Source organism: Eptatretus burgeri, chromosome 13, assembly GCF_056783735.1.
Source record: "Eptatretus burgeri isolate ZD-2024b chromosome 13, Ebu_testis_v1, whole genome shotgun sequence".
NCBI classification, from domain to species: domain Eukaryota; kingdom Metazoa; phylum Chordata; class Myxini; order Myxiniformes; family Myxinidae; genus Eptatretus; species Eptatretus burgeri.
Genome location: NC_140973.1, coordinates 6438562 through 6461519, shown reverse-complemented (window position 1 = coordinate 6461519; position 22958 = coordinate 6438562). Strand labels below are relative to the sequence as shown.

The following is a 22958-nucleotide window of genomic DNA, read 5'->3' as shown; positions in this document are numbered from 1 at the left end:
CAGAATGCAAAGCGGTAAGTCTGGCGGAAACAGAGCACAGCTCATCACGCATCCAACACCATCCCTACCGTGAAGCATGGTGGCAACAGCATCATGCTGTAGGGATGCTTTTCGGTGGCAGGGACTGGGATACGGAGACAAATACAGGAAAAATCTTGATGAGAATTTTCAGACTGCAGCAAAGATTTACATTCCAACAGGACAAATGCTGGGAAATTACATTCCAAATGCTGAAATTTACACATTCATTTACATTCCAAATGCTGGGAAATTGGTTGGAAAATGCTGGTAGTTGGTGTGATGTGAATAGGGGTTTAATCCATCCTCAACTCTTAAATTCATGGTGGCTATGACTAATCAAAAGCCATGACCAAGGATCTTACAAAAATATATGTATTTTGTACTTCTACAACCAGGCTACAGTGGAATAGTTACTTCAGACCTTGTATAGCACCACTTATGTTATATCCTATCTCATGTTGAACCAGATGAAAGGGAGGTGCCCCAGTTGGCCTTCCACGTTCCACACCAACATGCAGCTCAGCAGCGAGCCATGACCTCCTCCCAACCCATTTGCATGCCACAGAGGAAGTTCTGGCTCCTGGGTGAAGGGCAGACCCTCCGACATGGCCACCACCTGAATGTAGAAACTAAGGCAACACTTGTTTCAGAGTCGGACATCTATATATGTGGGTGCAGCGTAATTTGTCGTTTGGCTATTCATACATAATGGTGTGTCCCAACAACCACTCGGGTGATGCACCATCTAAATTTAATCTCAAACCATCGATCCACATGATTACAATCCCTGCATGCAGTTGTGGTCTCTAATCACCTGTTGGTTCTGCTTGGAGTGGGGGGGGGGAGATCTACATTTACAAGCAAAGTACACGTGACAATATATTTGGAGCCTTTAATGAAAATCCCATTTACAATTCATTTTACCTTGTCATGGATTGTTCACATGGTAAACTGAAGATGTTGAAAAACATTGGGGGGGGGAGAGAAATGGGACAAATTCCATTTTGAACAACCTGGGTTTTCAGTGCAAACAAACATTAAAATTCAGTCAAATGCACAGATGAAAAAAAAGCAAAAAAAAACATGACAAATCAAACTTCAAAGTGTTCACATGAACAAACCCTGGCAAACAGATGCAGGTGTCCTGAAAAGTTTAGTGAGGTTTAGTTAAAACAAGCAAATAAAGTTTGTTTCCCACAAAATAATACAAAGAAGTTGTTTTTGTGCAAGGTGGAAACAGTCGTGTTGTAAAAATACGTTCACTTCACAGCTCCCCACACCCCTGAGTTGTGGTCTGAACAGGGAGAAAAAAAAAATTAATAATGAAATTCCAGCCAGATCTTCCATCTACTTCAACTTCATTATACAGGAAACAGTCCAGCTTAAAATAATCAAATCCAAACAACAACAAAAAACCCATTAAACATTTACTGGAGGAATACCTGCAGTATTCACAACTCACCTGCACTGCCTCAAGTCCAGACGTTCACTTTTTGCCTTTCACAGAGCCCTGAAAATGTGAAGAGTTTTATCAGCAACTGCTTCGAATTTGCATCACGTTCGATCTACTAAGAGTTTCATCATCAGAAAGAGGTGCCCAAAGAAATCTACTGCTCTTACGGCAACTGGATTGTGCTAAAAGGGACAAAATATTTTTGAAAAGGTGGATGTGGCTGTCTGGCACAAGCTTGCAGTCTTGGTTTAGCTAGCTCATTACGCACTTGTACATCACAACTGCATCGTCATCATCGTACAGGTACATACCTTTGGCTTGGCTTTCTGTTCTTGGGGCTGTGAAAGTTTTGGCCTTTTGGGCGTGTTCCCCGTTGGCTTCGACTCCACATCATGTTCCTGTTCCACCTGCTGAAGGCAACAAAAGTTCTCAATCGATAAGTTGTACAATTGCTTTACCAAAATTATGGTTGGCAAAGTGATAATTTAAGCACAAAACAAAACCACATTACTTTGCACAAATGTGGCTGCATTGTAATGGGGCAGCAATTGGTGTTGGAAGGGGGGGAGGGTGGAGACTGACAGGTCATAGAACATGCCTTGAGAACAACCTTCCTCTGCCTTTTGGTGTCATAGGTCATATATATATATATATATATATACATATATATATATATATATATATATATATATATATATATATATATATATATATATAATCACACACTCACCAACCTATTTAACATGTCCAAGTACTGAAAAACTGGAGGTTGTTGTAGGTGTCAAGAAAGTGATTTGTGTTCTTGTATTCAACTCAAATAAAATAAAGATTGTAAAACTTTGCAGAAATTAATTCTGGATTTTACCACCATTGGCACAGTGTCCATTACCCCCCCCCCCCCACTTTATCTAGCATGTTGGATTAGTTCTGCAAGCCTGTTTAGTTGTCTTGAAATCCCGAAAAACAATGTTTCCTGTTTGGAATGATTTTCAATTTTGTTTAACTGCCACAGAGTTTAAAAAAAAAAAAAAAAAAAAAAAAAAAAAAAAAAACACTTCTCCGCACATGCGCAATCAGAACAAATTCAGAGCCAAAGTACTGTTAAAAATATACCACTTAATTTGTATTACGTCGTTCCTCGATCACAAAATGACGTTTGGACATACAGACGTGAAACAATTGCTTTTCACTTCATGTGCACAGGGTAATGACAACTGGAGCGCATATCTCTGCCAGGCAAAACAGTTTACATTTTGGTATTCCACCGATCGACTGGATCTGCATAAAGACCTGAACCAAAATCTAATTGGCTTGTTCTCATCACATTCCCAAACTCTTCCACCAAGTTTCATCCGAATCCATCTACGACTTGTTGAGATATGCCGTAAACCCTCGAATATCATGGGGTTAGGTTCCTAGGAAATGCCGTGATAGTTAAAACCACGAGTCAATTGGAAAAGGAAGGATCAGTTCCTGGGCTTCGAGGAAAGATAGAGGAAGGTCGTCAGCAGCCAGAAATAAACACATCACAATAAAAAAAAAACATGTAAAATAAATAAAGAGCATGTCAACATTGAAATAAACATTCAAATAAATAAATACAGTATAAAACTAGAATGGCACTCGGTGGAGCGCATACCTCCGCCTGATCCACAGGAACTTATCAGTCCCAATATATTTTTGAAATATCATGCTCTACACTCGACAGTACTACATCGTTTTTAGCCCCATCTCTCAATGGAGAAGAATCACTCAAACAATTCTCGTAGTTGGATCCGGATCTTCACCAAAATCTAATCAGTTCGTCCTTGTCACACACCCGAACAAACCTGTCCACAAAATTACATCTGGATCCGTCCACAACTTTTTGAGATATCTTGTACACAAACAAACGAAGACAGAAATGGGTGAAAACAACCTCCTTCACCTTTGGTGGTGGAGGCAATAAACAAAAACACAACACTTTTACCTTTACTGTAGTACAAAACAGTGAGGTGGGTGAGGGTAAGACTATTACGGACTGTACTCTGCTGTAAATATAAACCACAAGACTTGGCTCGGGATAATAATGATAATGATGCTGATGCTGCTGGAATGGGGAGGTTGGAGTTTATAAATATGTGGAAGGAGAACTTGCGACGGCTGTTGTATCAGAGAGTGCACGACGACGTCAACTGCTGCAGTGCCACATAGAAAAAGGGCAAGACTAGTTGCAATCTTGACCCGGAGATGATCATTCCTGCTTGGACAGGAAGGCACAAAGTGGTGTCCTCTTCCAAAATAATTCAGTCTCTTTGGAGTTAAAAAACCTGCTCTGACATAAATCTTCGCCTCAATTAGATCCATGAGTTGCGGTGGGTAGTTTTTCGCAGCGTCATACTCTACCATGGTTGAACTGGAGCCTTCAGCCCTGGCTGGGTCCCAAGTGGAAACATTGGTATTCCGCAATGGGTTCTCCCAGATACCGGGTCCACCCAAAGGCATTTCATTTTCTGTTTGGTCCTCAATCAAAACATTAAGCGCTTTTTACATCCTTTCAATAAGATCACGGGACTGGAACGAGCCTTTTGCCCTTTGCAGAGCAGAAACACTTGCACGGATATTCGACTCACTTTTCCCGCCCATTTGACTCATTGTTCCCATAATGGGAGCAAACAGATTCTGTACTTTGACCCCTCGTCAACCAAACAACTTGATTCGTTTATTTCTTTATTTTTGCACAATGTCATAACCTTCCTCTGCCTTTTGGTACAACTAATTTTCTCCATCATTATCAACTGCTGTGTGTCTACGAAATGTTGAAGATCGAGCATCACAGGATCTCCATATGTCATTTCCTGTTCGAAGACTATTCATTATTAAAAACTCAACTTTGATCCCATTTGCTGGTCTGATTACGACAATTAATGGTGCGTGAGAAACAAGAAAAGGCCCGGAATGGGAGGCAATCGTACATTCGGACACAAACAATGACTCGTCTCAGCTCAAACGCCACGATTAGCCAAAATTAAATAATATGATGATGAAATCGGAATACAATAGATTGCCCAAGATTGGTCGAAACCCACGATATTTGAGGGTGTGCTGGATATAATTTTTGGCCTCGTCTCTCGATGATGAACCAATTAAAATTTATTAAAAAGAAACCAATTAAAAAAAATTCTCTAGATCCACACAAAAAAAATTCAAATCAACTGGTCCTTGTCACATGTGTCCACCAAGTTGTGTCCAAATCCATCCATATCTTAGTACCAATTCCTGTAGTCTACCCCGTGTACCCCCGCCCCACCCCTCTCCCTTCCACATATATCCTATTGTCTTTGTTCCCACTATTTGTGCTTCCCTCTCGTCTCCTGCCTTGTTATACGTTTCTGTGTATTAGCCCTTACACAAGCCTCGACAGGGGTGAAAACATAACCTCGAACCACCTTCGGTGGCAGAGGTAACAACCACCCCCACTCCACCCCCTCCCCCAACCCAAAGGCTTATCCAAAGCAGATGCAAACCCAATGATAAGCACAAATGAGCTAAGATCCTCGTCCTCTTAATGATGACGTCATTGTGATGCATCAGGTTTGCGATAAATTATCTGTGCTAATGCCCGGCTTGATTCCCGCAAACAAAATTCAAACAGCTTGCCTAGTTTCGGGGATAATGGTAGAGGAGATTTCCATTAGCGGAGATATGACATCAACTTTTTTTCTCGGAAGAATTTTCAAAATCGGAGATGGTTACTGTCTGCGCAGGGTATTTTTACATATATACGCCAAGTTTCAGGAAGTTTCGATGAAAACTGTAGGATGTGAAACAAAAAAGTCCACAAGAAGAAGACGAAGAACAACAACATGAGTAAGACTTGGAGATCCTCCCACGAGGATGTAAAAAGTGGTTATGCAAATCGAGTACACAAAAGCACTTCATCTCCTGAATGTGGTCAATAAATGATCTTCCACAACATTTTCATTGCATGAGGGGAATCAGTCTCCTCTGGAAAAAAAAAAAAACATGAAATTGGGGACAGGACAGATGCTTATCCTTTTCTGTATAGTTTCCAGACATTTTTTCCCAGGTGTCTTGTGTTTCACGATTCCATGGAGATGTTTTTTGATAGCTCCAAAACATTAAAAATTTAAATAAATAAATAAATAATACATATCTATCGCATTCCAGATGCAATCACAGGAAAAAAAAAAACAAAAAAAAAAAAAACCGCTCCACTTTACGGGGGGGGGGAGATGGGTGCAGCGGGTGAGGTCAACACAAAAATATCGTAAAATGACGTCAAAAACAGCAATTCATTCAAGAAACGTCAAACTTTAGAGAACAAATAGTTTGAACCTCAGTAAATATTTCTCCAAAAAGGACTTGCCTTTGTTGTTGTTGTTGATGTTGAAGATGGCACAATTGGTTTCTGTTGCTTCTTGCCAGGCACGCCCTGAAACAATATTTCATTCTTGAGCACTTGGAACTTGAAAACAAAGTTCTTCCGTACAAACACGTGGTCGGAGAAACATTCCAGGTAAGAAAACAAAAATTGTACATAATGATCACGACGACGCAGAGTAAAAAATGAAAACGCAGCTAAAACTAGAACGGGCACTCATAGAGTGCATACCTTCGCCGCCACTACTCTTTTTGTTCTTTGTATGAGTGTGGGGAACTGGTTTCATATGAATGGTCTTATGACGCAAACCACATATCTATAATGTCATGACCCCCCCCCCCGACTTTCGGGGGCTACGGACTAAACAACAATCAACTCACGTCGTTTTGGCGAGTCTTCACTCGCAAGCTCGGTGAATACAACGTTTCAACAAGAGAAGGTAATCTCGTTTGATGCTGGTTTCATGCAAATCGAATAAGAATTGACTGAGTTATGCCGAAAACCGCATATTTTTCAAGGGCGTGACCCCCCCCCCCCCGACATTTTACCCCAACCGGTGACACGTGTTATGACGTCATTGTGTCACAAGATTGGGCATTAAATTCTGAACATTTTGGTGCTGGGTTCATGTAAAGCGGACAAGAATTGACCGCGTTATGACAAAAACCGCATATTTTTAAAGGTCGTGACCCCCCTGACCTTTGACCCCTAACAAGAGTATGGGCGTCATTGTGTCATATTGCATATCACAAGATGAGGCGTTGAATTCTGAACATTTTGGCGTTAGTTGCATAAAAATAGACAGTGTTATCGTAAAAAGACGATTTTGACCTTTTCGTGACCTTGACCTTGACCTGAACAATCCCAAAATCTAATCGAATGCTTCCTGGCTAATAACCAATCATCCCACCAAATTTCATGCAATTCGGTTTCATACTTTTTGAGTTATACGAATCACAAGATTACAAATAAATAAATAAATAAATACACGCCGACCAAAACATAACCTTTCGCAGAATGCGAAGGTAACGATGGCACCTTCACAGCGCTGTGAATGGATACAAATTAAAGTCTGTAAGTCTACATTTTCTTTCACCAACCAATGAGGTCGCTGACATTACAGGACAATAGCGATATTATTATTTATTTTTTTTAGTGTGGACGATTGACCAATTAGAAACGAATTTTCTTCAAATCAATTGTACCTGGTCAACCACAATGACATTCAATTACATAGAAGAGCTGTTACCATGACAACTACTTTAATGGCCCATAATCATTCCCACCTTGTGGGGATTGGCCAAGGAATGTTTAGGGCCAAAGTCATTCACGGACCAGTTGTCCAGGACCGATGCTCGCCTGAAGGTGACGGGAATTTGTGACTTGTCCAGGGTTCCACCGATAACTCGCCGAATCTTTCTGAAAGATTGGGGATCTTTTGCGTTAACCAACTAATACGAGACGAGGAGACACGCGGCGATATGTTCAAAGGGAAGGTGCACTTTGTGATGAAATGCACCACCTGCACGCACCAATCAACCAACTTGTAATCGTGTCTGGAATCGAACCCAAATAAAAAAACAGCTCGAAGGCAAGGCGACTACTTTGCACCATTCTGTTGGACTTAGCAAGGACAGTTAATACCACTCTATAAATTTCCTTCACCAGTGACACCTATTTAATGTTTGCAGTGGTTGTTTGCAGGAGGCGAAGTCGCAGGTCTCGGCATGTGATGATGTTTGAACATAATTGCGATTTTGATTGTTGAGGCAGGAGTCACAAGATTCATTTCTGCACTCGTGCCAAAGCGGTGCGAGCCTTTTCAAAAATCCAGGAATCGGGAAAATGGTCAAGTAGTTTTATCTGATTGTAAGACAACAATGAATACGAGCGCAGAGTCAATGGCACGCCGGCACGAACCCTCATGCTCCCCACCCAAAGTAAAGTTGAACGGTGGCAAAAAGTTCCACCAGGAATGACCCAAAATCAAATTTTGAGTTAAAGAAAATACCCCCCCCCCACCCCTTGGGGCATGAATGGGGGGGTGGGTCAAATCCAAAAAATAAAAGCAAACAAAAAAAAGTTATATACTTCACGCGTCCCCCAACATTTTCATACAGATTCACGATAAAATGTGCCTGTAATTGCACTATGACCTTCACACAGGGGGCAAGGCCAAAAATGATACTGCTCTCAGTATGGTGATCATAACGACCAAGTTTGGTGAATTTCTGCCCAAACGTTTAGTGTGATGGACGGACACACACACACACACACACACACACACACACACACACACACACACACACACACACACACACACACAGTCTCGTTTTTGGTTTTTCTCCACAAATCATGGGGATAACAAGCACAGGGAACACGCTTCAAGGTACGAATGGCAAGCTAGTATAAACGGATTCCTACGTGGCGCACAGCACACATCACTGCAAAAGCACTTTGAGAAACGAGTCTTGGTCCAGATGTGTGACCAAATGCGGTTAAAAATAAAAAAAATAAAAATTGGGTGATAACACACCGGTGATTGGTGACGGGAACTCTGCTGAATCATTTCTTCCTTTGCGAGTCGGTTACGCAAATGGACAGAATCGGCCAATCCAGGAAACAGGAAGTTATCAAAATTATATTAATTTAACTGGATGCCGTCCTGTCAAAATACAGCACCTTACCTGCACAGTGGATTTTCAAAACACGATGCAAGGTTGAACTCTTTGACAAGCACAAGGAATGCATGTATGTATGTATGTATGTAGAAATATATACACAATACCAGTCAAAAGTTTTAGAACACCCACATTTTTCCAGTTTTTACTGAAATTTAAGCAGTTTAACGTTTCAATGTACTCTGAAATTAAAGCACAGAACAAATAAACAATTGCAGATAGAAAAATAAATAATGGAATCGTTTTGTTGAACAAAATTTAATCTAAATTTTTGACTCATCAAAGTAGCCACCTTTTGTAGATATAACAGCCAAACATACTCGTGGCATTGTTTCTACAATGGAAATCAAATATTGTTCGGAAAGTTCTTCCCAACACTGTTGCGGAAGTTCCCACAAATGTGTTGCACTTGCAGGTTGCTTTGCTTTCACGCTTCTGTCCAGTTCATCCCAAACCAGCTCGATGGGGTTTAAGTCTGGAGACTGTGCTGGCCATTCCATGATTTGAAGTCAACAGTCATATTATTTTCTTCTAAGGTAGTTCTGACATAGCCTGGAGGTATGTTTTTGGGTCGTTATGTTGCTGTGGGATGAACCCCTGACCAACTAGGCGTAGACCAGAGGGTATTGCATGGCGCTGCAAAATGCTGTGGTAGCCCTTTTGGTTCAGGGTGTGAGTCACTCTGTGCAAGTCACCGACTCTGGATCCAGCAAAAGAGCCCCAGATCATCACACTTCCTCCTCCATGCTTGATAGTTGGTGTCACACACTGAGGAACCATCCTTTCGCCTACTCTACGGCGTACAAAAACCTTGCGTGATGAAGCGAAGATTTCAAATTTTGATCCATCAATCCATAAGACCTTCTTCCAGTTTTCAGTAGTCCGCTGGTGGTGCTTCATGGCCCAGGCAAGCTTCTTTTTCACATTTTGCCATCTTAGCAATGGCTTTCTTACTGTCACTCGACCTGTCAAACCTGCAGCTCGAAGTCTTCTCTTCACAGTTGAAACTGAGACTTCCTTACTTCGACCAGTGTTGAGCTGTGCTTGAAGCTGTTGTCCTGTGAGCCAGCTATCACGCAAGCTGTTGACTCTCAGAAACTTGTCTTCTGATTGTGTTGTGGCTTTGGGTCTACCAGACCTCTTCCTGTCAGAGTTTCCTCCAGTTTCCAAGGCCTTTTGATGGTGTAGGAAACTGTACTCACTGACACCTTGGCTTACTTCACAATTTCTCTAAAGAAAAGACCTACACTTTTAAGGGTTATAATGATCTGTCTGTCTTCCTTTGTTAATTGTCTTTTTCTCGCCATTATGATAGCAATATACTACTTCCCGCAGTGCAATATTGTCCAAATAATGCTTCAGAGGGTGTAGCAACACAGTCTGTTCCAACACTGCGTTTATAAAGACAGAGGGTTTGTAACTAATCAAAAGTTGGGACACCTGTAGGAATTGTTTGCATCAACTTTCAAGGCTTAATTTACTTCCATTGCTGCAGAACAGCTGCAGTTGCTAACCCATTACTTGTTCCCTAAGCCTGGTGTTGGCTCAGTGGTTAGGGTGGCGGCTTGGGATCCTGGGGTCCCAAGTTCAAGCCCCGTCGGCCGTTGAATTAATACACCAGGGGGTTGACTCAGCCTGTCATCCTTCCAAGGTTGGAGAAATGAGTACCAGTTCCAGTGTGTGTACCGGTAGAGGGACACTGCATCAGCAACACAGTCACGCTTCAAGAAATGATAGCTACCCTGGCAGCTCAGCTGCCATACGACCACCACTTGTTCCCCGAAAAGGGCCTTTTTTAACAACTCTGAAATTTACATTATTTTTCAGTTTTTGGTAACCTAAACTTTTTTAACCTCTGGTAGTTTACCGCTTAGCTTTGAACCATTTCAGGTTATTCACTGGACTTGAACTGCTGAAATTTCAGTAAAAACAGGAAAAATGGGGGTGTTCCTAAACTTTTGACCGAATATATATATATATATATATATGCACACGCATGCTCCCTCCTGTATTAAATAAGCCAATTCAATGCAAGTATGTGTAGGTATGTACAGCTGTAAATCACAGAAAAATAAAACAGGGTAGGCCCCAATCTCCACCAAAGTTTGCATACGTTTTGGTCGTACCCAGGATGAAAAATAAATATATATTTTTAATCCCTTTTGCCCCCCCCCCCCACCCCCAAGGACAGCTTGCCAGTGCTTCCGAAGGGAGTGGGTGTTTCTATTTCTACTACATCGCTGTTCACTCGAAATAAGGTTTTTCTTGTGGTTAAAAGGTGGGACACCACCACACCCTTCCCCTAAATGTTCCCAGTCCCTCACCTTGAGAGGAGTAAGTTCCTTCTTCACCAAAACGTCATCACTTGCTTCCATTTCTTCTTCTTCTTCTTCCTCCTCATCCTCCTCGTCGTCCTCTTCTTCAAATTCCTCATCCTCCTCTTCATTATAGTATTGATTTTCTGCAGCAAACCGATAGCTTAGACACCCAGCAACTAGAATGTATACTCAGGAGAATTAAATAGCACAGACATCAAACCAAAGCAACTATTTGATCACTGGTCAGTACAAACCACCTTTGAAACTTAATGCAAAATGCTTCAAGTTTCTTTCCACGTACCGACAATGTACTGCCCACACACATGCAGGGGGCCTGCTCCCGCCAGCAGATGCAATTTGACGGGAGGATGTAGTTCCAAACCATGGAGAGCAATCTGCACACGGAAGTACGAGCAATACGACCAATGGGAAAAAAAATTAAAAATAAACAAACAAACCCTTAAATCCCCAAGCATAAAAGTACAAAACGATGCTTGTGCTTTGTAGCGGTCAGAGACAGGAATGCCACTGCATACTGAGGGTTGAACGGATGGCCGCAGCGCTGCTACTGGGACAGATATTTGCTCTTTCTCGAAGCCCATGGCGGATATCTCGAGGACGTGCAGCTCATCTGGCGCTGAAGCACCGACAGAAATCTGGTGCCGTAAAAAAAAAAAGGGGATCAGTAACAAGCACAGACATCGCAACAATCGATGGATAGTGGCTAAACTTACAGAGTGCAACGACAGGAACTCTTGTTGGTCATGCGACTTCTCAGAGAGGGTGAAGGCACGAGACTTGCCAGCAACCAATTTGCAGCCTGCGTCGGTACACAGCACACAATGAGTACATTCCAGAGCGCAAGAACGAGCAAATGTACAGGCTTGTTTACGTCGCAAAGGAAGACGAAAGCGCATCAATTTACGCAGCACCTCAAACTGCTAAATTATTACAATCCTTTGGTATTTTGCATGCAGCATTCGCTTGGGGGACTGTGCCACCAATGAAACGGCTCAACGAGCTTCCAACTTGCAAACCAGTGATGGATCTTAAATAATTCAAAATTCATTAGAATCGGAGCAACAATACAAAATATATAGTCTCGCATCCCAAAGAAAAAGTGCAAACTAAAAGGTGGCAAAATGTAGCTATCATAATCTACATATTACATGTGCAAAACGAGAGAAAGAAACAAAAGTAACAGCTCAATTTTCAGTTTAAATTTCATCACATTGTTCTCGGTCTGCTCGGAAGATTATGACCATCTCAGTCACACCTCACGCAGCATTTTTCATGCAGGCGCGACATCACATAAGCAGGTGCACAGAGAGAAACTGAGCAAAGCAATGCACACGTTCCTTGCGAGTTCCAACTTCAGAGCACTGAAGTTGGGGACCGTGGACGTGCACACGTCAGGTAAAGGTTAGGGACTTCGTCATTTACATGATATTTAAAAAATAATTTGATATTGGACACCTGACCCTGACCCATGATGTTATATATTATTCAATTGAATTTAGAATGGGATAAAAAAAAAATTCAATCAAAACCAAATGGAAGACTAAATAGGTACAGTCCTGCATTGGAGTAATCAGAAGGAACCCGAATAAGCAAAAAGCAAAGATATAAGTCATCAGGAGGAACCTGGATAGGATTCACATTTCAGCTGCTACTCCTCTACACTCAAACCCATCCAGGCACAGCCAAGTGAGCCTTATTAAAAAAAAAATATATATATATATATATATATATATATATATATATATATATATATATATATATATATATCAAAAAGAACCCAGATCAAATCTTTTTTTAATAATTCTGGCTGCCTGAACATGCGTCCTATCAGGTTGAAATTTAAAACATATATTCCCCAATCACTACTAGATCATAATTGTGAGGATTCACGTTGATAGATTAAGCGGTCCCAGAGAAAAAACTTTTACTTAATATTTTCTTCAATCCAATATGGCTGCCAAACCATGTGACCTATCAATTAATCCTGAAACTTGTACACCCATGGCTTGAGGAACATCGTGTGAAGTTTCCCCTCGATCTGGAGAAGATTTTTTTTTCTCGGCTTTAGGGTAAATCCAATAATGGCTGCCAAACCATTTGGCCTATGATGTCATACGAGTGAACATTTTGTTCCTCGTGGTTTGGCGGTCACACGTGTAAAGTTTCGCATTGACCCGTTCAGCTATTTCAGAGATGATTTTTGAATGCTTTATTTACTTATTTACGTTTTAAACAATATGGCTGCCAGATCACGTGACTGATGGTCATCAACAAAATTTTCTGTGGACCATTTTATCCATAAATGACTCAAAATTTTCCTTACTGATCAGACGTAGCATTCTACATATGCAATTACGACGTCATAACAAAGGCACCTATGACGTCATTAAAAATATATGTATATATCACACTTATTCCCTCCCGACGAGAAGTACTTGCCATGGGCCAAGTTTCTATTTTTGTTTTCCTTGGTGTGGTTTCAGAGATAGAGGTCCAACATTTTTTCCAGCATTGCTGCCAAATCATGTGACCTATGACATCATAATTATCAATAAAACATTCTACATGAGTAGTAGATCCTGTGGTGAAAACTCCATCTCAATCTGACAGCAGTTGCGGCGAAACAAACGAAAGTTCTGTGCGGACAATTGAACAAATGGACCCAAATGCAATACCCTCTCCTCCGGTGAAGGAAAAATCCTTTTAAAAATTCAGATCCGTATCTTCAGCAAAATGTAATCATTTTGTCAGTGTCACATACCTAAGCTCTCCAACAAATTTTGTCCAAATCCTCCACAACTTTTTGGTATATCTTGTTCACAGACAGACAGACGGACAGAGACAGACAGGGGTGAAAACAACCCTCATCTACCTTCGGTGGAAGAATTAGAGCACAAATAATTACAAATATCGATTTTATTTAAAACACAATTTACACACGAAATAACCGAGCCAATTGTATACGTATGGTCAGAATCCGTTTTCTTTGACAAAAAAGTAACCCAAGAATGGATTTTAAATTATTAATTTATCTTTTAAAACAATACTTTCAATTATGCCTCTGACAATCGAGAGTTCATATTATCCGTGTCAACTTAACCACTGCAGTTTATGTGACATTTTAGTCGAGCTCAACATTCCACAATGAGTGATCAAAGTTATCATGTGACGTCGCATTTATCTCCTTTTTCCAAAAATATAATTTTCCTCTTTAATACAAAAGGATATTTTGATCGTTTTGTTCAAACGCGGTGCGTGATATTGAATACGCTTCCACGTTTTGATTTCTCTTGTTTAAAAGGCTGCCGATGCAGCTAAGGTGTTACGGGAATGACCATTTCAAGAATGATGCAATTAATCTATGATGGTCGACTGTTGCAAATTGAAATGTGTCGCTGTGCATTGTGGGTTAATGCCGGTTTAAAAAAAAAGTTCACATGGTTCGCAGGAATCTTACGATAATTTTACTGAAAACAAGATATCTCCACTTTTCAATTCTGGCAACCTTAACAGCTTATGACCGTCCCCTTACACTGTCCTGCCCTTCCCTCACTTCCCCTCCCCCAGCCTCCAGCTATCCTCCTCCAAAACAACTGTCCGGAGGTCATAGAGAGGAAGGGGTGTCAAAGAATGACTGAATTTGTTGATATATATATATAATAAAAATAATAAAATATATATATATAAATAAAAATATATATATATATTAAAAAAAAAAAAAAAAAAAAAAAAAAACTTTCAAACCACGTGATAGAAACAACAACCACACAGGCCGCTCCTTTGCTCTCACGTGCCGGTACGTGCCGGTACGTGCGTGGCTGTACGTACAAAAAAAAATAAAAACTTTCAAACAACTACACAGGCCGTTCCTTCGCTCTCGTAAACGACGACTGCATTGGGGGCATTGTGTTTATCTACAAATGCGCATAAAAAACCGAGAAATTATTGGAATACAGTAAGTCATCACTATCCGGAAGTCCTACGTTGTAACCCGTAATGGGGAACACACTCTAACTTGGCCATAACTTGGGAACCACTTGTCAGATTAATTTCAAACCTTTTGAAAGGCAAATAATATAAACAGAGATTGCTGGAATTATAGAAAGATAGAAGATAGATACTTGTGGGTGCAAAACGCCAAGCAACGTGTCCTGTCATTGGTAACTAAGGCGCCCTTTCCCCATTGGCCACGCCTACGCAGCAACGTGTCCTGTCATTGGTTTGGTAAATAAATGGCCATAACTTGGGAACCACTTCTCCGATTAATATCAAACCTTGAAACGGCACATCCACAGGGCCCCAGCAATATACCTGGCAAGTTTCAATTAGATCGGACAAGCGGTTGTAAAGAAAAAGCGGTCACAAACACAGATTGCTGGAATTATAGATAGATGAAAGTTTTTTTTTTTGTTGTTGTTGTTGTTAGTTGGAACCTATGCTCTGATAAAGAGATTCCAGAGCTTATCGTATGTGTGGAAATAAAATAAATGCACCAACACTGGTGTGGATTTGACAATCGAAGGAAAACGCCCTTCCTTTCCTTCCCCTTCCCTCACGCCTACCTCCTCCCACAGCCCCTCTATTCGCCACCTCCGGGTGGTGTTTTAGCCAAATAATAAAATATATATATATATATATATATATATATATATATATATATATATATATATCAGTTATTTGTCTGGATTTTTTTAAAAGAGGGAGGGAGGCCCTTGTTATTTGTTTTTATTTTTTCAAAATGGCCTTTAGTACCCAACAAATCAATCATGCACATGACACCAGTTTTATTTTTTTTTGCCTCCCCGCCCACCACCACAAAAAAATACCCTCCGAGCGGGAGTGCCGGTCATCTCTGCCAGAGGTCGAAAGTAACGCTGTGCCAGACTGGAATAGGCGCAGTTCATAAAGTACATACGCTCTCCTTCCGGGTTTCAAAACCACCCACCCCCCACCCCCTTCTGTATGCAGGCTAGTGACCACCCACTACCCCCTCTGTATGCAGGCCAGTGACCACCCCCCCCCCACCTCATACATCGCTAATCGCTTGCAAAGCCAGCAGTTCCTTATGAACCGATGTTTGTAAGTCATGACGATACAGTCCCGAGCGGTGTAATTTACCTTTTTCTTTTAATATCACAGCACGTCATTTATGAAAATAAAAGTACAAATTGACATTCAAAATAATGATAATGTCATAAATGAAAGTAAGTGTGCATATAAACTTGTGTTCCATTGTTTTAGTTAAATCTGACAAAAGCTTCAAATGTAATATTTGTCTTGGAGAGTTCCGGTTCTTAATTTAATACTTTTTTTTGTATGTACTTTATGAACGGCCCATACGGGGAATCAGAGCGAAGTTTGAAGGGCTATAAAATCGGAACGAGAGCAAATTTCAAAAAAAAATGGCTCGTGTTCTTCTAGATAATAGTCCGTAGTATCTGAATCACTAATAACATTTGATCTCTCTTGATAAATGAGGGAGGAGATACGATTTGAAATCGACGATTTTCGCAACTTTGACAGCCTCGTGACGTTGACCTCGACCTTGGACGACCTTGTAAGTTATATTGTTGTGCACGTCTCATCGACCTCTATCCATTCCACTATTGGTTATTTGTCTCCACTCGGTTTGATTGTGGACGTACGGACGGGCGGACAGACTTCGAGACTGGGGTTATTAGGTCATCTCTACTGAGATGAGAGAGATGACCTAATGATTGGCTGTGCCATCTTTACATCTACAGTTAACATTAAACACACAGATTTACATACGTGGGATGTGGACTCACCAGCACTCCCTGGTCCAATTCGGTCGAAGCTTCGGAGAAGTTATAAAAGCTCAATATTGACACCGAGAAAATGATCGATTTAAAGAACGATGCAAGAGTCGTACACAAAGATGTGCATTTTTAAGTGGTGCAAACCACTTCAATATCACCGAATGTCCCTTACTTCCAACTGTGCGTCAAAAACTAAGAACCACCACATAACCCACCACGTTTCGCTCAGCTTGTGTTTAGTTATTTTTGTGTTACCGTTTACTTTGGGGTTTATTATTAACCTCCGCCATCTTCGAAGATGGATGGAGGTTACTGTTTTCACCCCTTTCTGTTTGTTTGTGAACAGTATTACGGAAAAACTCCTCGACGAAACATGGTGGGGGGGGGTTAGGTATGGTCCAAGGATCATGCCATTAAATTTTAGACTTGGTCCCCCCCCCAAAAATTTTTTTGCATTTCTACATATTTTAAGTGATTTCCAACCACCCCCCAAAAAAGATTTTTTTTTTTTTTGCATTTCTACATGTTTTGTGATTTCCAACCCCCCTCCCCAAAAAATTGTTATCCCCCCCACAAGAAAATTGCAAGAGAATTTTTTTTTGCATTTCTCCATGTTTTAAGTGATTTCCAACCCCCCCCCCCCCAAAAAAATGTAAAGAGAAAAAAATTTTGCAAAATTTTTCAACAAAATTTCGAATTTTTTTTGCATTTCTACATGTAATAAGTGATTTCCAACAAAAAACATGCCAAAACTAGAGGGGGAACACTCGGGAGAGTGCAAAACCTCCGCCGCCAATACTGCTGGGTCACTCAAGTGAACCTTATATCTTATTCATTAAATATGATGTCAACAGTGCTGACAGAGTTATAGTCCTTTTCTCCATTTTTTTTTTGGGGGGGGGGGTTGGAAATCACTTAAAACATGTAGAAATGCAAAAAAAAAAAAAAAAAAAAAATCGAAATTTTGTTGCAAAAAATTTTTTTCTCTCTTACAATTTTTTTGGGGGGAGAGGTTGGAAATCACTTAAAACATGTAGAAATGCAAAAAAAATTCTCTAAAAATTTTGGGGGGGGATAATTTTTTTGGGGGGGGGTTGGAAATCACAAAACATGCAGAAATGCAAAAAAATATTCTTTTTTTGGGGGGGATAATTTTGGGGGGGGTTGGAAATCACTTATAACATGTAGAAATGCAAAAAAAAAAATTCTCTAACAATTTTTTTTTTGGGGGGGGGGGAGCAAGTCCAAAATTTAATGGCATGATCCTTTGGCCATACCTAACCCCCCCCCCCACCAAGTTTCGTTGAAATCCGTTGAGGAGTTTTTCCGTAATACTGTTCACAAACAAACAAACAAACAGAAAGGGGTGAAAACAGTAACCTCCATCCATCTTCGAAGATGGCGGAGGTTAATTACAATTGCAGCTGATTTTGGAACTTCAGGTGGATATACCCACGTAAAATCAATTTCTGTCTCAAGGAATCTAGTTATGACGAATGAATTGAGTATGTAAAAGTTAAAAGTAAAAGGGAAAGTTGCAAACTAAAACTCTGAGCACGGTTGACGTCAAATTGAATGAATAGGATATCAGGTTGACTTGAGTGACCTAGCAGTATTGGCGGCGGAGGTTTTGCACTCTACCGAGTGCTCCCCCTCTAGTTTAACCTGTTTAGGGAAGTAACCGTCAGTGCCCCCACGGGACGACTTTTTAAATGGTACAGCGCTTCACTGCAGCACTTCCTTCAGACATGAGTGTGATTTTTTTTTTTTTTCGGGATGTTTGACAAAACAACAAATAAATAAATAAAAATTACCCCTGATTGGGGGTGACGGTCATCTCTGAAGCTCTGTAGATGTGCCATATCACATCGATGATTTTTCCGACTTTGAAGACACGTGACTCGATAACCAGGACAAATTTCAAAAAACCGGCCCGACCAAATTTAGCTATTGTTCCATATTATCATAATCCGAAGGAATTTCGGAGATCGGATCATGAACGACGGAGGAGATAGATTTTGAAAATGGACAATTTCGCAACTTTGGAATGACGTTGACCTTCAATCGGGTCAAAGGTCATACCGTCGTACATCCCTCATTGACATCTACCCGCATACCAAATATCAAGAAAATCGAGAGAAAAAAAAATGGGGATGATTGTTAGAGATGACCTAATAAAGGAGGCGGGTGCAAAAAAGGCAGCGAGTGGGGACGATCAACTATTTTTTTTTAATTGTCCATAGTATGACCCGTTTAAACGTGCCAAATTTGGTTTAATCCGATATCAATGCCGAAACTAGAAGGGAGCACTCGGGAGAGTGCAAAACCTCCGCCGCTAAGACTGCCGAGTCACTCAAGTGAACCTTGTATCTTATTCATTAAATATGATGTCAACAGTGCTGAGAGTTATAGTTCTTTTCTCCAACATTTTTTTTGGGGGGGGTTGGAAATCACTTAAAACATGTAGAAATGCAAAATAAAATAAATCGAAATTTTGTTGATAAAAAAACTTCCAAAAATATGTTTTTTTTCTCTAACATTTCTTTTGGGGGGGTTGGAAATTACTTAAAAGATGTAGAAATGCAAAAAAAATTTTCCTGTAACAATTTTTTTTGGGGGGGGGGGTTGGAAATCACTTAAACATGTAGAAATGCAAAAAAAGACATTTTTTTTTCTCAAACAATTTTTGGGGGGGGTTGGAAATCACTTAAAACATGTAGAAATGCAAAAAAAAAAATTTCCTCTATTTTTTGGGGGGGGGTAATTTTTTTGGGGGGGGGGTTGGAAATCACTTAAAACATGTAGAAATGCAACAAAAAAATTTTTCTCTCACAATTTATTTTGGGGGGGTGGGGGGGGGACAAAGTCCAAAATTTAATGGCATGATCCTTGGACCATACCTAACCCCCCACCAAGTTTCGTCGAAATCCGTCGAGTTTTTCCGTAATACTGTTCACAAACAAACAAACAGAAAGGGGTGAAAACAGTAACCTCCATCCATCTTCGAAGATGGATGGAGGTCAACAAGGAAATCATTCCCTCCCTCCACCCCAGCTTTCCCTCATCCTCCCTGTGAAACATGTCAAGAACACCCCACCACCCTCACCTCTGCCCCCCCCATTTCTCCCCCCCCCACCGCCATCCTCCAATCCCTCCCAACTAGTGGACTGCATCGTGACAGGTGCCGAAGCCTCACACCCCTCCCTTTTCCTCTATCCTTACCCTCCCTTCCCTCCCCTACTTAATATTCCCGTCAGCGAAGTGACAGGTTGTATTTGCTATATAATCCTTACTACAATTCATGGACTGGTCGGTGTGTATTTGGTTGTCACGCTACTCCTCCTACAGTTCTGGGCCAATTATATCCATCCAGCCTTGCTACAAAGGGTCAGCATGACCCAAATTAATGTTTCAAGGTGTTTTTATTTTTATTTTTATTTTTGCCAGTGGTCTGAAGAGTGGAGGGGAAGGGACACAAATTTTCTATGCAAATGTGTATTGTGTAGCACCACCTCCAGGTGGGGGAGGGTATTACAAGTCTCCACGTTTTAGTGCTGCGAGTAATTTTGAATTGCAATTCTGAACAAGAAAAAGAGCAATCAGAGATTGCAGACCCTCACCAGGATTTTTGTGCAGTGTTTGTGGTGTGCTACATAGACATAATTAGAACTACTGGCAGTGATGACCGGGTACCAAGACGTCCCGCTTTGATCGGACATCTGACCCTGACCCACGACGTTTTGTAATTATCATTCAATTGAACTCAGAATGGGATTAAAATTAATTCAATTCAAATCAAATGGAAGACCAAACAGGTATATTCCTGCATTGGAGTAGCAGGACAAAGGAACCTGAACAAAGAAAAAAAGCAAAGATGAAGTAATCAAGAGGAACCTGGATAGGATTTACATTTCAGCTGCTCCTCCCCTCTACCCTCAAACCCATCGAGGCACAGCCAGAGTGAGTGAGCCTCATTCAAGAAATAAAATAAAATAAAAAAGAATCTAGATCAAATTAAATAATTCCGGTTGCGAGACCATGCGTCCGATAAAGTTGAAATTTAAAACAAACATTCCCCATCACAATTGTGAAGTTTCACGTCTCTCGGTCAAGCGGTTCAAGAAAGAAAATTAAAAAAAAAAAAAACATTTAACATTTTTCTTCAATCAAACATGGCTGCCAACCCATTGTGAAGAAGAAGATATTTACTGGTTTTTAGAGCAAATCCAAGATGGCTGCCATACCACGTGACCTATGACGTCACAATGACGACGACATTCTACATGAGCAGAGTCTACATACAGTACATACGGTGAAAATGGTCTCAACGAGACAAAAGCATTTTTGCGGAGAACAAAAAAAAAAAAATCTTCAAGTCCTACGCAGACAAACGGACGGGCCTCAAATACAACAAGGACAACACCACAACCCCCTGGGCCCGGCGACTCAGTCAGGAGAAGGTGCTTGTAGTAAGTCGTCAATACAGCAAAGTACGTTCAAACGGGGAGAATGAATCACCAAACCTCATAACATGGAGGCACCGGATGGAATAAACGTACAAAAATGAAAACTATCCCCACGGACCCCACACTACCTCAACCTCGAATCGTCTCGTTCTCCTCACCGACCCAACTCATTCAGCACGGTTTGTCATAATCCGTGCCACAACTCTATTTATTTATACACCGCTTTTGGCCTGATCTCTCAATGGTGATTTGGTGAAGAATCACTTAAAAATAAATAAATAAATAAATAAATAAATAAATTTTTAATCGAATCAGGATTCGGACCTTCAACAAAAACCGAATCAATTCGTCCGCGTCCCAATCCGGCACAAACAAAGATGAAATATATAACCGTAAATCTTCGCAAGTGGAGGTAATAATAATAATAATAACAACAACAAAACCTCGTGCTCCACTTATTTAAAGAGAAATAAATGTTTTGTTTAAAAAAAAAAAAAATCTCAAATTGTGAAAATTCATTGCTGTGCGTATCTGGGGCTGGACTCGTTCTTTCAAGCGCATAGTCATCAATTCCCCCACACCTTGGTGCCAGGTGTGCTTTAAAACCGCCTCATAAAAACGTTACACTCAACATGAAAAAAAAATAAAAACGTGATAAACTTGCTTCCAACAACTTAAACACACATCGTACCAAAGCTCAGGTGTGTGTGTGTTATTGTTCCACCTACCAAACAGGTAACTTTGTCCACGCGCTGTCCTGGTATTGTGCATTTCACGAAATAACGGAGACTCCATCTCGTTGTTGCTGAAAAGAACACGTGCAGCCCAAACACGTGGATAAAACCACGTCGCCGGCTCCCACAAATCCTTGCGCCAACATCAAATCACGCCTCCTGATTGGCCAGGATTACGCATTACTCCGCCTTCTTTCCGCCGGCATTGGATCTCGCTACTGATTGGCCAGGATTGCGCAGTTACTCCGCCTTCTCTGGCATCGATCTCGCTACTGATTGGCCAGGATTACGCAGTTACTCCGCCTTCTTTCCGCCGGCATTGGATCTCGCTACTGATTGGCCAGGATTACGCATTACTCCGCCTTCTTTCCGCCGGCATTGGATCTCGCTACTGATTGGCCAGGATTACGCATTACTCCGCCTTCTTTCCGCCGGCATTGGATCTCGCTACTGATTGGCCAGGATTACGCATTACTCCGCCTTCTTTCCGCCGGCATCGGATCTCGCTACTGATTGGCCAGGATTACGCATTACTCCGCCTTCTTTCCGCCGGCATTGGATCTCGCTACTGATTGGCCAGGATTACGCAGTTACTCCGCCTTCTCTGGCATCGATCTCGCTACTGATTGGCCAGGATTACGCATTACTCCGCCTTCTTTCCGCCGGCATCGGATCTCGCTACTGATTGGCCAGGATTACGCAGTTACTCCGCCTTCTCTGGCATCGATCTCGCTACTGATTGGCCAGGATTACGCATTACTCCGCCTTCTTTCCGCCGGCATCGGATCTCGCTACTGATTGATCAGGATTACGCAGTTACTCCGCCTTCTCTGGCATCGATCTCGCTACTGATTGGCCAGGATTACGCAGTTACTCCGCCTTCTTTCCGCCGGCATCGGATCTCGCTACTGATTGGCCAGGATTACGCAGTTACTCCACCTTCTCTCCGCCCCATCTCCAACAGTCATTTAATAACCTCTTCCTGTTTTCATGTTTCTTCTGTATTAAACCAATTTCAGAACTTGAACAACTCCATAAGTTTATGGTTAAATTTAACTAGTGCAAGCCATTCGCTGTGGACTGTGTGCAACAAAAAAGTT

At 41.2% G+C, this 22958-nt stretch overlaps 1 protein-coding gene across 2 annotated transcripts; it reads right to left on the bottom strand.

Moving 5' to 3' along the window:
* Positions 1-899: 899 nt before the first annotated feature.
* Positions 900-22024, bottom strand: LOC147013754 (uncharacterized). 2 transcript variants are annotated; one of them, XM_085850949.1, is made up of 9 exons: positions 21853-22024; positions 11592-11677; positions 11394-11513; positions 11159-11252; positions 10864-11000; positions 5844-5909; positions 1786-1884; positions 1484-1531; positions 900-1315 (listed from the first exon to the last, which is right to left on the bottom strand). In XM_085850949.1, the coding sequence occupies exons 1-8, from the start codon at positions 21917-21919 to the stop codon at positions 1508-1510; spliced, it is 693 nt and encodes a 230-aa protein (XP_085707075.1). In that variant the 5' UTR covers positions 21920-22024; the 3' UTR covers positions 900-1315; positions 1484-1507. The 2 variants fall into 2 exon arrangements, with proteins under 2 accessions (XP_085707075.1, XP_085707076.1); XM_085850950.1 differs by having other exon boundaries at positions 1786-1881; positions 21853-22023.
* Positions 22025-22958: the final 934 nt, after the last annotated feature.